Source organism: Salvelinus sp. IW2-2015, linkage group LG2 (genome assembly GCF_002910315.2).
Source record: "Salvelinus sp. IW2-2015 linkage group LG2, ASM291031v2, whole genome shotgun sequence".
Taxonomy (NCBI): Eukaryota; Metazoa; Chordata; class Actinopteri; order Salmoniformes; family Salmonidae; genus Salvelinus; species Salvelinus sp. IW2-2015.
Window position 1 is genome coordinate 23,758,749 of NC_036839.1, and position 15,374 is coordinate 23,774,122.

At 44.2% G+C, this 15,374-nt stretch overlaps 2 protein-coding genes across 2 annotated transcripts in view; one reads left to right on the plus strand and one right to left on the minus strand.

Annotated features, from left to right (window-relative positions):
- Nucleotides 1–8,572, plus strand: part of LOC111977237 (uncharacterized) — a 30,958-nt gene extending 22,386 nt beyond the window's left edge. The window contains exons 3-6 of the mRNA XM_024006610.3: nt 267–468; nt 2,503–3,101; nt 3,264–3,409; nt 4,130–8,572. Coding sequence (XP_023862378.1) covers nt 267–468; nt 2,503–3,101; nt 3,264–3,409; nt 4,130–4,949 — 1,767 coding nt within the window. The 3' untranslated portion in view covers nt 4,950–8,572. The remainder of the gene's footprint in view (nt 1–266; nt 469–2,502; nt 3,102–3,263; nt 3,410–4,129) is intronic.
- A 952-nt stretch (nt 8,573–9,524) lies between these two features.
- LOC111977243 (translin) lies at nt 9,525–12,304 on the minus strand. The gene is made up of 6 exons (XM_024006621.2): nt 12,163–12,304; nt 11,787–11,880; nt 11,312–11,408; nt 10,993–11,108; nt 10,692–10,771; nt 9,525–10,566 (listed from the first exon to the last, which is right to left on the minus strand). Exons 1-6 carry the CDS (start codon nt 12,226–12,228, stop codon nt 10,336–10,338), a joined length of 684 nt encoding a protein of 227 aa, XP_023862389.1. The 5' UTR covers nt 12,229–12,304; the 3' UTR covers nt 9,525–10,335.
- Nucleotides 12,305–15,374: the final 3,070 nt, after the last annotated feature.

Here is a 15,374-nt window from a genome sequence, read left to right on the forward strand (position 1 = left end):
TCGTTTGTCAAACCAACCAGGTTCAGAATGGATTAATATCTGTTGCAATTCAGCCCATGATGGCACCATTAACAGGGGCTATGCTACAGAGAATGCTCTCTCAGGCCCCCGAGTGTATGATATAGTGAACCCACTTCCTATAGCCTCTCACATGATGCTTACATCTCTCTCTCTGTCTCCCTCTCTCTATCAACACTGACCATGCCTCTTTCAGCCAATAGCAGATGACATGTACAGTTGATTGACTGGTGTGTTTCTCCAATCAGCTTAACTCTGGCCTGGGCTGCAGGCGCTCCAGCTCAGACGCAGCCTATGAGCCGGCCGAGTCGGTGAGGGCCCAGCGCGAGTGCCGCCTCCGGCCCCACTACAGCGACCCCATGCCGGCAGATGCCACCAAGCGCAAACAGCTGGAGATGAAGATCGCTGCAGCTGCATGCCTCCACAGCCAGCGTCGGGACAGGGACAGTGGTGAGTGGAGCTACATATCAAACATCCCTGTTCAGCCCATATCAAGCATCCCTGTCTAACCCATATCAAACATCCCTGTTCAGCCCATATCAAACATCCCTGTCTAACCCATATCAAACATCCCTGTTCAGCCCATATCAAACATCCCTGTTCAGCCCATATCAAGCATCCCTGTCTAACCCATATCAAACATCCCTGTTCAGCCCATATCAAACATCCCTGTCTAGCCCATATCAAACATCCCTGTCTAACCCATATCAAACATTTCTGTCTAGCCCATATCAAACATTTCTGTCTAGCCCATATGAAGCATCCCTGTTCAGCCCATTTCAAACATCCTTGTTCAGCACACGTCAAACATCCCTGTCTAGCACACATCAAACATCCTTGTCTAGCACACATCAAACATCCCTGTCTAGCACACATCAAACATCCCTGTCTAGCACATATCAAACATCCCTGTCTAGCACACATCAAACATCCNATCAAACATCCCTGTCTAGCACACATCAAACATCCCTGTCTAGCACACATCAAACATCCCTGTCTAGCACATATCAAACATCCCTGTCTAGCACATATCAAACATCCCTGTCTAGCACATATCAAATCAACAGTCCAACTTCATCATAATCACACATTATCCTCAGTCTTTATCCAATAGTCTTTCCTAACACAAGCCTCTCTTCGTGTGTTAATTCCTCTGACAACGCACCATTCCACAAAATTACCCACACAAGTCATCACACACATCCTTCTCATCCTACTTACCGTTTGGGCAGTCTTCTCAGCGGCTTTGTCTGGCATGGAGCCCATGTTGTACAGTCTAACAATGAGCCGGGTTAAGAAACCAAAACCCACATGAACCCAACCTCAGGCTGCCCAAACGCCCAAACAGTTCCACTGCCACAAACGTTATTGTTCTTGGCTATGACCTCACTTACTCTCTCTAAAGTGCTGGCCTCAGCTGTACATTATGGACCTCAACACTGCAGTGTGACTGTCTTTCTGCTATTGAAACATTCTGAATCACTGGGCTCATATTTAGAGCCTCAGCCCCCCTCTCTGTTTCCCTCAGATTGTGTTCAGGGCAGCCAGCTGAATCACTGTAAAGGAGCTAGCTATCGGATTGTGATTTTAGATGGCAATCTTCAGAGGCCCTTACACTAACTTACCCTGACATTTTAAGATTGGGCCTGTTTTGAAGAGTAGGAGCCTACAAGTATTGTCTCTTCAGGATAGGGCTGCTGTGCTGAGTTATATAACAACATATTCTCAGAATGTTTGTGACCTTTCACTCCTCAATTCCCTTATTGCTAACAGGAATTCAGCTAAAAATTTGTTTATTTTAGAAAATCTGTTTCCAAGTATTCCCACAAATAAAAAGAGGTTTGTGATCTTGTCTCAATGTAATCAAGGTATGAAATTATTGTTATTTTCAAATACAATCTCTTTTTGGGGAGGCAGGTAGCCTAGTGGTTAGAGCGTTGGGCCAGTAACTGAAAGGTTGCTGGATTGAATCCCTGAGCTGACAAGGTAAAAATCTTTCTGCCCCTGAACAAGGCAGTTAGCCCACTGCTCCCACTGTTCCCCGGTAGCCCATCATTGTAAATAATAATTTGTTCTTAACTGACTTGCCTAGTTAAATAAAATAAAAACTTGTATTCAATTTGCAGTGTATAAATTATTATAATTATGTTCCAACAAAAATTGGCCCGYGGCTGAATCTAGTTGCCTACCCCTGCTATATAGTAATGTTGACCTTATACTACTGACATTATTGTCAGAACAAGGGTCAAGCCTTAGAGGTGAGGGGATGGTGTGGGGGTAAGATTGTTTTTTACATATCTGACCATGTTATTCATTTATATAATTTTGCGTTACAACAATGTGGGATTGATTGGAGACAGGGAGGCCTCCTGTACACTTGTTAACAATGACTTGTGACTTGAATCTAGCCCATAGACATATTGTGTGTTTATAAACATTAGTTGGTCTAACCTGTGTTCCTTTCTGTGCATGTGTGTCCCATAGCACCTGCCTCGGTGCGGGTGCGCTCTGAGCCCCGCGGTGAGGAGCGTCTTGGGGTTCTGGGCGTGACAAGGGCTGGGCATAACCGCTGGAGCACCGTGAGCAGCCTCAGTGCCGACAGCGGCGTGGTGGGCCTGTGTGACGACCGCGACGATGACGAAGATACCCGGAGAGTACACAGCAGCGGAGGGGCAGAGGTAGAACGGGTGGACAGCGGGATTGGACCCTGCCTGGCTCGCGGCTGGAAGAGACCCTCTAACTCCCTTCGGGCCTGGGAGGCGCAAAGACCCTGCACAGACTGTGGCCAGAGAGACGGGCACGGGGTGGCCCGGACGGACGGGGAGGGCACCGGTATGTGTGAGCGCTGCTCCAAGCTGAGGACAGAGAGGAAGGAAGCCATCTTGGAGTTCCTGAACACAGAGTCAAGCTACGGGGAGGACCTGAGGATCATCAAGGAGGAGTTCTACTGTCCCATGCAGAGTGCCGGGCTGCTGACCTCAGAACAGCTGACTGTGGTGTTCAGCAACGTTCAGGAGCTCATAGACGTCAACGAACGCTTCACTGAACATCTGCAGGACAGCATCGACCAGGCCTTTGACCAGGTGAGGTGACACTTTCCAACCTAGAGCACCAGTCAGCTCAACAAATGTTTAATATGATGCCAATCTCATAGGCAGCAAATCCTTGCATTCATGGCTCTGATTTTGAGTTGTAGTTACACAGTGATCAATGGAATCATTGTCATTGTTGTTGTTCCCTTTCAGGGAGATGAGGACCTCCTAACAGTGTGCATTGGAGAGATTTTCCTGGAGTTTGTCAACATGCTGCCAGCCTTCCAGACATACTGCCTGCAGCAGTCCACTTCTGTCAACATGCTCAACACATTGGAGAAGGAGAAGGAACTGCTCAGGTAAAGACTGTATAAAATAGCACTTCAAAGACAAATAAGGGAACTTTGGTTTTTATTTTTCCTAATTCAAGATCAAGACGAAGATAAAATGTACACAAAATGTATTGTTTAGGAATTCTCTGCGCTCTTGCCCTCTTCTGTGCTCTGAGTACTGGAACAGTAACTTTGAACCCTAAGTTCCCACTGCGCAGTGTTATTCTTAATGGAAGAGACGGAAGGTTATGATTAATTCATAACTGGTCCTATTTTGAGAACAGTGCTGAAGTCATAACTTTTTTTAGACCCAGCCAACTACATCACATCTCACCCATAATGACTCAGCCTGCCTTGTCTTCCCACTGGGCACAAACGTCTGTTCAACGTCTAGCTTTGATTTACATATGGTTGAGTTGTCAACTAATGTGAAATCAACACAAAATGTCACCATGTCATTGGATTTAGATTAAAAGTTGGGTGAAAAAAATATGAAATGATGTGGAAACAACGTTGATTCAACCAGTTTTTGCCCAGTGGGTTGTGATTCCCACTTCTCTCAAATTTAGAATTAGGTCTGAGAACCTCTGGCCTACAATCGCAATTAAACAGTATGCTAATATCATTTTTTGTCTTTCTTTCTCTCTCTCCCTCCCTCGCTCTTTCTCCCTACCTTCTATCTCTCTTTCTCTCACTTTCTCTTTCTCTCTCCCTCCCTCCCGCTCACTCTCGCTCCTCGCCTCCCAGGATCTTCCTGGATGTCTCCCAGAATGACAATACAGCCCTGCGGCGTATGAACCTGCGGTCATTCCTCATGGCTCCCCTCCAGAGGGTCACCAAGTACCCCCTCCTGCTGAGCCGCATCAGCAAGGCCACCACAGAGTGCCACCCGGACCACGCCCGCCTCCGAGAGGCCAAGAGCCGCGTGGAGTCACACCTGGAGCACATCAACATGAAGACCAAGCAGGAAGGAACACTCACCTGGTCGTTGCGTTCCTTTCGCCGCGACAGCCGCAAGAACCGCGAGGTCATCAACATTGAGATGCGGGAGATGTCCATGAAGACGGTGGGATGGGCCAGGGAGAACACACGCTTCGTCATGGAAGGGCCCCTGCAGCTCTCCCAGCCCGCAGACGGACAGTGGGTAAAGAAGGGCAGTAAAGGCCTCAAGTTCCAGAACGTTCAGGGCCTGCTGATGGTGCGTACACAGCGGCCTGGGGAGGGGCTGTCTCCGACAGACGGCGGGGCTAAGGTGGAGCAGCAGGAGCACGGTGTCTGGGATGGTGTGCTGGTGCTCATCAAAGACAAGAGCAGCGGCAAGTTCACTGTGCTCAGGGAGCCCATCCGCCTGGCCAACTGTGTGGTGTCGGCCGACCCTGACTGTGAGGACACCTTTGAGGTGCTGGATATACGGAAGGAGGCCTTTGTTTTCAGGGCATCTGACAAATCCCGCACGCAGCAGTGGTTCCGGCAGATCAAGAGGTATACCCGTGACCTGGGACCGTGGAGGAAGAGGCGTAACGCGCTCCCCAATATCATGATAAACACAAACCAGGGCAGGTCCTGAGACCGAACCCTGAGGAACACCGTTTTACTCTTTGGCTGRATACCAGTGTAAATAGATGTACTACTCCTGCAAAAACAACTGACCATGCTTCTGGTGGAGCAATTGTTTCTGAAGTTTTAGGATGGGGTTTGTCTGAGGCTTGTGAGCTTCCATGTTATGATGAGGATAACACTTTTTTCTAAGAAGAACCATATTGTAACGAAGCGTATGAAGATACTGTATACACTGAACAAAAATATAAAAGCAACGTGCTACAATTTCAAAGATTTTACAGTTCATATAAGAAAATCAGTCAATTGAAATAAATGCATTAGGCCCTAATCTATGGATTTCACATGACTGGGAATACAGATATGCATCTGTTGGTCAAATATACCTTCAAAAAAAGGTAGGGGCGTGGATCAGAAAACCAGTATCTGATGTGACCACCATTTGCCTCATGCAGCACGACATCTTCCCATAGAGTTCATCAGGATGTTGATTGTGGCCTGTGGAATGTTGTCCCACTCCTCTTCGATGGCTGTGCAAAGTTGCTGAATATTGGCAGGAACTGGAACATGCTGTCGTACACGTTGATCCATAACATCCCAAACATGCTCAATGGGTGACATGTCTGGTGAGTATGCATGCCATGGAAGTACTGGTAGATTTTCAGCTGAATTGTGTACAGATCCTTGCGACTTGGGGCCATGCATTATCATGCTGAAACATGAGGTGATGGCGGGGGATGAATGGCACGACAATGCGCCTCAGGATCTCGTAATAGTATGTCTGTGTATTCAAATTGCCATCGATAAAATGCAATTGTGTTCGTTGTCCGTAGCTTATGCCTGCCCATACCATAACCCCACCTCCATCATGGGGCACTCTGTTCACAACGTTGACATCAGCAAACTGCTCACCCACACGTCTGCCATCTGCCCGGTACAGTTGAGACCTAGATTAATCTGTGAAGAGCATACTTCTCCAGCGTGCCAGTGGCCATCGAAGGTGAGCATTTACCTACTGAAGTCAGTTAYGACGCCGAACTGCAGTCAGGTCAAGACCCTGGTGAGGACAAGCACGCAGATGAGCTTCCCTGAGACAGTTTTTGACAGTTTGTGCAGAAATTCTTCAGTTGTGCAAAGCCTCAGTTTCATCAGCTGTCCTGGTGGCTGGTCTCTGATGATTCCGCAGGTGAAGAAGCCGGATGTGGAGGTCCTGGGCTGGCGTGGTTACACGTGGTCTGTGGTTGTGATACTGCCAGCTTATGGTAGAGAAATTAACATTAAATTCTCCAGCAACAGCTCTGGTGGACATTCCTGCAGTCAGAATGCCAACTGTATGCTCCCTCAAAATTTGAGACATCTGTGGCATTGTGTTATGTGACAAAACTGCACATTTTAGAGTGGCCTTTTACTCTCCTCAGCACAAGGTGCACCTGTGTAATGATCATGCTGTTTAATCAGCTTCTTGATATGCCAAACCTGTCAGGTGGATGGATTATCTTGGCAAAGGAGAAATGCTCACTAACATGGATGTAAACAAATTTGTGGCAAAAATTTGAGAGAAATAAGCATTTTGTGCGTATGGAAATGATTTTGAATCTTTTACTTGAGCTTATGAAACATTGGACCAACACTTTACATGTTGCGTTTATATTTTTGTTCAGTGTAGTTTTTAGCTTCTGTCAAAAAACGATCAGCCACTTGGATGACCAAAAAAGACACTTGGTTGGTTGGGAACACTGCCGGCCTTGATTGTCAAAATGGTTTGCTCTTGAAGAAAGATAATTGTTTTCAGTATACTGACTAACAAGGTGTCTGCGTTGAAAAGCATGGTTGAAGTTGATGATTGAAAAAACATGAAAACGTTTACTCTGTAGTATTCATGAAAATGCACAAATGAGTGAAAAACTATGATAAGTTATACAATGGGGACTTGGACCACAGCTTAGTAAAAAAAAGACAGGAACTTTAGTTTTTTGTTTACCTGACCAAGGTAAGTCAAAAGCACTGGGCTCTTCCCTCTTTTTTTGCCTTCTGTGTCAGGAGCACTGTCCACTGCCAGGAGAGAAGAGCAGCTATACGGCATCCAAATAAGAAAGTCACTCAGTTGTCAGACAAAACTCCCTACTACCCCATGAGACTTCCTACAGTACTATGGATGCCAGGCAGACCGTGTCTTTCAGACACATTGGGTGGACGTACTTATATCACTGGGCTGGGTTCAAGTCACAAAGCAGCAATAATTTGTGCAATTTTAGCTATTTAGTTTTGTTTCTTCACATCTGGGCAGACTTTGTAATTGGTGTAAATCGAGAGCTTATTATACCACCTATGAGTGACAGTGATATTATAGACACAAATGAGCTACAGAGGTTAAGACCCTAGAATAATGTGCACTTGAACTTCAATCCTAGCCTGGTTTTGCCCCAACCAGTATTTTCCAACTGCTTATTCAAACTCGAAAAAGCCTTTACCTGTAACTGAATGTGGTAGTAGAGCATGGCCAAAGTGGAGGTGGAAAGGCCTCAAACACTGGTTGGTCAACCTGGACCATGAGTTTAGTAGCTAAAGCAAACAGTAGCTCCCCTCAAATGTCCCCACAGTGCTCCGTTCCACGACAAGCAGATGGGGAAATTATGAGCTTTTGTGCCTTGGGTATTTATTTCACTCTAAATTAACAAAAAGCATTTTTTCTGTTGTCAGTCACAGTAACATTGATAAAACGTTGAGTATCTGGAAATGGTCACCGAGTCAGACAGCCCTCTGCCCCTAGGTAGCAGAAGTTACATATAGCTTGGTTATACCAGTCTGAACACTGCATTTACCAATCTGGATGCCAGACTAGACCTTACAGGCAATACTTATCACACCATCTGGCTACTAGTGTTACTACATTATTACGTCATAGTTTACCTGAGCTCTTATCTCAAGTGTGACTTCCCTACTTCTAACATGTGTTTTTGTGTCTGATGTTTCTGAATCTAAAGGCTCTTCTTTCTGTTTGATGCACTTTATAATTAAGACTACAAACTAGATCCAGAGAATGGTGTGACTGTCACTCTCCAACAACGCTATCTGCAGTTCATGAATTCAAAAGCTTTATTCTGTCTGTTGTATGGTTTATTTACAGAACTCTTTATGTTAGGGAAACGTATAAGACCACAGCTGACTACACACAGCAGGTCAAGGCAATACTTATCATCTAAATCTAACCTACGTATACTGTTCAGTCTGATTAGGTCTAGTCCAGGAGTAGCACATGTCAATGAGGTAGTGAATCTACTTTGGGGCAGAGAATGGTGTACAGAGTAGACTACTGCCTGTCTCTTACTGTTCATCACCTTCCAATGGCGTTACCCTGTTACAATCATAGAATTAGAATCTCATTCTATTTCTAGAATCCCAATCTATTACTATGGTTAGAATTCTTTCAGCTTCCATCTTGTTCCACTAAATGATTACTACCGTACAGTATATGAGAAGACTGATGCTGTGTAACAGTTTGAAAATACCCTTTTCAAGATCCTAGACCTGCTGAACTGTCAAATGTTTTCCTCTGTATTTTAAAGACCTAATGTAATATTTCCTTTATGTAAGATATTGTGAATTATATTAAAAAATGACATGTTAAATACATATGTCTTTGTACGTAACTCCTTTCCACTTATTGCTATCCATTGGCATCCACTGTGCCTTGAGGTAAGTGATATTCTGAAATAGTGAACAAGATGTTCTCTTATGCAAATAAGGAGAGAGGAGACAGAGAGAGGAGACAAGGAAATACTGTAATTGAGATTCACCATGGCTCTTTCCTAGGGAGATTCTCCATTGGCTTGCTAACTCCTCTCTCCTCCTTTTGAAAAAGATCAAAGGTAATCAAAGAGAAGAGGCAAGTAAATGTGGAAACAAATGCATTTGTATGAATTGAGACTCTCCTTGTCCATAACCGGGTCATCAGGCAAATTACGTTTAGAGAGGAGGATTCCCAAAAGGTGTAAAGTAGTAAACATTTATTTTGCTAGTTGTTGCAGACATTTTATAGATGAAACTATAAGTAGCATATTGTTTTTAAACGTGTGCATGTTTTTTTCCTCCGACAAAACAGCTGATTCAAAGGGGGTGTGGCAGATATCAAAACTCTTCCGCGAATGACTCAGGTAGGATAAACATGACTATCTTCAAYGAAAGTTGGTTATCGAGTATCAGTACTTACACATCATCATCTGCTCATCTACCACTCCAGTGTTAATCTGCTAAATTGTAATTACTTCGCTACTATGGCCTATTTATTGCCTTACCTCCTCACGCCATTTGCACACAGGCTTTCTTTTTTTCTCTATTGTGTTATCTGTACGCTTGTTTATTCCATGTGTAACTCTTGTGTTGTTGTTTGGGTCGCACTGCTTTGCTTTATCCTGGCCAGGTCGTAGTTGTAAATGAGAACTTGTTGTCAACTAGCTTACCTGGTTAAATAAAGGTGAAAAGAAATTGAGGGGAGGACACTTCCGTTCGCTTACAAACAAATTGACACTCTCCTCGAMCAATTATCGGTTTCCGGGTCACGCAGAGGACAGAGTCATCGAGGAGATGGTCTTTTCCCCAAATGAGAATCTCCCTGTGATTCCTCTTGTCCTCTCCTACTAGGATGAACCCCAATTGCCTACTCCTCGCCTCTTTCTCAAAACCCATTGGATGAGAAAGCCAGAGGTGCTGTCCCTCTGACCTACTCCTACAATGGGTTTTGAGAAGGAGGCGAGGAGTAGGCAATTGAGATTCTCCCCTAGTCTCCTTGCTTCCCTCTGATGTTTTGTTGATTGGTTGTTTGAGCATTTTGAGTTATAAACCCTGAACAGAACAATCAGAGACCAAACTAGCCAAAAGCAAATTCCTATGTTACATCACGTGGCTTTTGGCAGACAAATGGCACAAAATCATTATTTATTTGCTCATGAACTAAAACAAAATAAGCGCTTCTTAAATATGGTAGTTAACACTTTCTCTTTTCTTCTGGGTGGAGGTTTACACCCAGTCAGCACCCCCTTAAATGAAATTAACAATAATTCATACACAAGTACAAAACGTCAGTTCAAAATGTATGAACAGCAAAAACCACTGAAAGATAATAACAGGCATATTACAGTATGATGTTGGATATTACAGTGAACATTTCCAAACACCAGTAATCAAACTGGAACAACCCCTCCCCTTCAAACTGWGCCTCTATATCAAAAGCTTACAAACCCCACTGACAAGACTGTCATTCATCACATGCACAAGTCTGTCCTAGGGGCCACAGACCTCCTATTCCTGCCATTCAGCAGGTCAAGACTCCACAGTCCCAGTTATGGAGAGGTCAGGAGCCAGCCTAGGGTAGAGCCCCAGCCCTACACCTAACAACTCTACTTGTTTCCCCCAGCCTCCTGCTCCTTGGCCAGGCCACGGATAGACAGGTCGTAGACTACCTCCTCTATCTTCTTCACGTCGTACTTGAGGCCGTCGTAGCGCTTCCTCAGGGGGTCGTTCTTGAGGTTGAGCAGTCGGAAGCCAGAGTCCAGCTCGTTGATGAAGTTGGAGATTCGGAGGGGGCGGCCATAGTCCCCTGCTGTGACGCTGTTCACCGCCAGGCGAGACTAGAGAGGACAGACACAGATGAGTTTATACATGTAAATAATCCATCCAAAAAGTAATCATATATTATTGAAAATGGTATTGTCTGATGTAATAGAATTTACGAAGCCACTTAATTMATTCTCACCAGTTCACTGGCCATGATCAGCACACCTACCAGGTAATCTTCAACATCCAGGTGGAATCCCTTCTCTCGCACCACCTCGACTGCAAGAAATAGGGAAAATGTATGACCACCACAGCACACTACTTGACTGTCGATTGACTGTCTGAGAGGAACAGTCTGCGAATGCACTCATTGCCTTAAGAAAAGCTAAACTTAAGGCAATAGGTACATTCATATTAGCTTGCCTAGTGCTCATGGTGGGCAGAAATTTACCAATGGAATGGTCTAAAATGTTCAAACTCCATCCACCGGGGGAACCTACTTCCTAGTATTTGTGCCACTTCATCGCGTGTCACGAGAGATGCACTCTCCAGGTAGACCACGAACGCTGCCAGGAAGGCCAGGCGCTGCAGAACAAACCTCCAGTGCTCATGGAACCTAGAAGCAGAGTGGAGGATGGAAAATTACGTGTTAGATTGTCCTTTCAATAACAAGGAGAGAAGACAATCTCATTCCATTACTTCACATGGTAATACAGAGACTTGAAATTTCCCTTGAACTTCATTCTGTGGACCGGGAACTGTGAATAAGTAGTTATGAATAAGTAGCCAACTTCAGATTCACCCATGTGTAGGGCTTACCTGTAGTACTGCTCCACTGGGAACTTGTTTTTGAGTTCTCCAAGTTGCGTCCTGACTGTACAAAACAGTTCCTTGGCCTTTGTGCACTTACTGGGGACTTGTGACAGACAGGGGGACAAGAAAGAGACGTTTATGTAGCTACCTGTAATGCTGTTCCAAGGGGGATTTTGGTTTGAACTCTCCAAAGTACATACGGACTGTGCTTAACAGTTCCAGAGCAATTACACACTTACTGGGAACTAGAGTGACAGGACAAAACAGAAACAGTTATGTCAAGGTGATGGAGACCTGCAAAGCAATGAGTCAGTCAGGAAGGTAAGCCACCATAAGTGATAGTCCAGAGTCGTATTCACTAGGCTAAAAACAGAAGAAACCGGAACAAAACAGTTAGGGACTACCTTAACTGATTGCAGAACGTTTTGCTACGGTTCAAGAATGAATAACTAACTTACACCCCATGTGATTGGGCACTCACTCTCTTTGATGCCAGATGGTTGATGGACACTTTGGAGCAGGGTCAGGATCTCCCTCGCCGTCTGTTCCAGAACCTGTACCACTTTCCTTATGTCCTGCAAGAGAACGTCCGCTGTTAGCTAGCAAGACACCTGTAGTTATGATTTTGAAGAAACGAAATGCATGCATGTGTGTCCTATCAGCGGTCCTGACGTTAGTTAGCAATACATACATTTGCACAGTGTTGAACATACAGTGCATTTAATGGATGTTATTATATTCCTCACATATTCAATGCAAACCTTACTGACTGTATAACTAACTGCGAGTAAATTGCTAGTGGTTCGGTGCTAGCTCGATTGACAAAAACATTAGCAAGCAGTCTGTTGATTGATTACCTCTCTTATTTCTTGATCCGCACTCAGAAAAGCCTGAATGTAGCTGAACATTTCCGTGACAGACATATTACACAAATTATTGTATTTTGTAAAAATATATGCTAGTTTGGTTCTTTCTGCAAAATGAATCAAAATAGTTGGTAGCTAACGTTAATTTGTCCTATTTAGCTAGCTTGCTGTTGCTAGCTAATTTGTCCTGGGATATAAACATTGAGTTGTTATTTTACCTGAAATGCACAAGGACCTCTACTCCGACAATTAATCCACAYATAAAACGGCCAACCGAATCGTTTTTAGTCATCTCTCCTCCTTCCAGGCTTTTTCATCTTTGAACTTATATGGTGATCGCATCTAAACTTTCATTGTATTACCACGACAACCGGCAACAAAGTTCGTCTTTCAATCACCCACGTGGGTATAACCAATGAGGAGATGGCACGTGGGTGCCTGCTTCTATAAACCAATGAGGAGATGTAGTATATAGTATGTAGTATATACTCATTAAGTATGTAGTATACAGTATGTTAGTATAGGTATTCGAACAGAGCTACTTAGTGCTTGAGTTGACGGCCAACACATGCGCAGTTTGGCGCGAGACGACTGTTACCAAAGATGATCGATCTCTCCGTGTTAACAATTTGAATTGTTGTCGGCGAAGCGGGAATGTGGGCTGTGGATCCTTTAGGATTGGTGGATACTTCTCATTATTGTAGTTATTTGAATATTCAATGAGGGTTGTTGAAGTCAACTGCCTGTTCAATGGAGAGAGACATTATGCTACTAGCCTTAGCCTCATGTCAGAACACCCCTGAGGGGCCCCAGTGTTAAGGATCAGCGTGGCAGAGGTGTTGTTGCCTACTCTTACCACCTGGGGGCGGCCAGTCAGCAAGTCCAGGATCCAGTTGCAGAGGGAGGTGTTTAGTCCCAGAGTCCTTAGCTTAGTGATGAGCTTCGTGGGCACTATGATGTTGAACACTGAGCTGTAGTCAATGAACAGCATTCTCACATAGGTGTTCCTTTTCTCCAGGTGAGAAAGGGCAGTGTAGAGTGTGATTGAGATTGCGTCTTCTGTGGATCTGTTGCGGTGGTATGCGAATTGGAGTGGGTCTGGGAGGATGCTGTTGATGTGAGCCATGACCAGCCTTTCAAAGCACTTCATGGCTACCGACATAATCATTTAGGCATTCAGAGAACTGGCAGTGTGGTGCCAGGACAACCTCTCCCTCAATGTAAGCAAGACAAGGGAGCTGATCGTGGACTACAGAAAAGGGCGAGCCGAACAGGTCCCCATTAACATCGACGTGGCTGTAGTGGAGCGGGTCGAGAGTTTCAAGTTCCTTGGTGTCCACATCACCAACGAACTATCATGGTCCAAACATACCAAGACAGTCGTGAAGAGGGCACAATAAAATCTTTTCACCCTCAGGAGACTGAAAAGATTTGGCATGGGTCCCCAGATCCTCAAAAGGTTCTACAGCTGCACCATCGAGAGCATCCTGACTTGTTGCATCACCGCCTGGTATGGCAACTGCTCGGCATCTGACCGTAAGGCACTACAGAGGGTAGTGCGAACGGCCCAGTATATCACTAGGGCCAAGCTCCCTGACATCCAGGACCTATATAATAGGCGGTGTCAGAGGAAAGCCCATAAAATTGTCAGATACTCCAGTCACCCAAGTTATAGACTGTTTTCTCTGCTACCGCACGGCAAGTAGCACCGGGGCGCCAAGTCTAGGACCAAAAGGCTCCTCAACAGCTTCTACTCCCAAGCCATAAGACTGCTGAACAATTCATAAAATCGCCACCGGCCCTGCTACTTGCTGTTTGTTTGTTACCTATGCATAGTCACTTCACCCCCATTACCTCAACTAGCCGGTACCCCTGCACACTGACTCGGTACTGGTGACCCCTGTATATAGCCTCGTTATTGTTATTGTTATTGTGTTACTGTTTTATTTTAGTCTACTTGGTAAATATTTTCTTCTTCTTGAACTGCACTGTTGGTTAAGGGCTTGTAAGTAAGCATTTCACGGTAAAGCCTACACTTGTTTTATTCGGCGCATGTGACAAATAGTTTGCTTTGATTTGAATATGTGTAACAGTATAGCTTCTGTCCCTCTCCTCACCCCTACCTGGGCTCGAACCAGGGAMCCTCTGCACACATCAACAACTGCCTCCCACGAAGCATCGTTACCCATCGCTCCACAAAAGCCGCGGTCCTTGCAGAGCAAGGGGAACAACTACTTCAAGGTCTCAGAGCGAGTGACGTCACTGATTGAAACGCTGTTAGCGCTCACCCCGCTAACTAGCTAGCCATTTCACATCGGTTACATATGCATAGCCATCTCGAATTCCGATATAACGTGTTTTTTCTCAAAATTGCCGGGATGCCACGTGTCCTGCTTATATCAATACGCTCATAACAACTTAAGCATTACAAAACTTTTATTCGATCAAATAAACGTCACGTAGCAAATAAGCCATTCATTTTTTATTTTTTATTATTAAACAGTAACATGCAAAACACAAGAAACAGAACAGCCAGGGGGATTACACAAAGAAATAAGGAAGAGAACCAAAAAACTATAATACAAATCCACATTATATATAAACAAATACAGACATGTAGCAAATAAAGCAAATTGACATTTTGTTTGGTAAATGTTTTAAAGATTCTAAATAGTTTTCCAAATCAGATTAAAAAAATTAAGAAAAGGGTATTTTTCTTCATAAATTTAGATTTGTGTATGAAAAATGTTCCCAATAAAATAAAGAGATTTATGACGTACTGGCGTTCAATTGTGGAATCAGAGTAGTAAAATAATATGTCAAATTTAGATTTATCTGTGATTGTATGCATTTTCTTGCCAAGGTGTAGTTTAACATGAGTCCAGAACACCTCACTATGTAAACAATTACAGAATAAGTGTTCAATAGATTCATTTTCTAGTTCACAAAAACTGCATTCACTGGTAACATCAGGTATATATTTTGAAATCAAGCTATTACACGGATATAATCTATGGATAATCTTAAAGGAGATGTCCTATACTTTATTGGCCATACATTTGTGTGGAGTGAGCCTAGCACAGCGCAAGTTTACATCAAACGATGAAGCCCAAAAACATATTGCAGAGGGAATAGACTTCCTGTAGAAAATATCCCTTAATTAACGATTGTTGAATTTCTTATCTAGTAAACCTATGCCATTC

What these genes read in the sequence shown, in the direction of transcription:
- LOC111977243 (XM_024006621.2), bottom strand. Translation starts at nt 12,228, where the DNA reads ATGTCTGTCACGGAAATGTTCAGCTACATTCAGGCTTTTCTGAGTGCG. An exon ending in CGGATCAAGAAATAAGAGAG is followed by an intron (nt 11,881 to 12,162) that starts GTAATCAATCAA and finishes GTTCTCTTGCAG; the next exon opens with GACATAAGGAAAGTGGTACA. An exon ending in ACCATCTGGCATCAAAGAGA is followed by an intron (nt 11,409 to 11,786) that starts GTGAGTGCCCAA and finishes GTCTGTCACAAG; the next exon opens with TCCCCAGTAAGTGCACAAAG.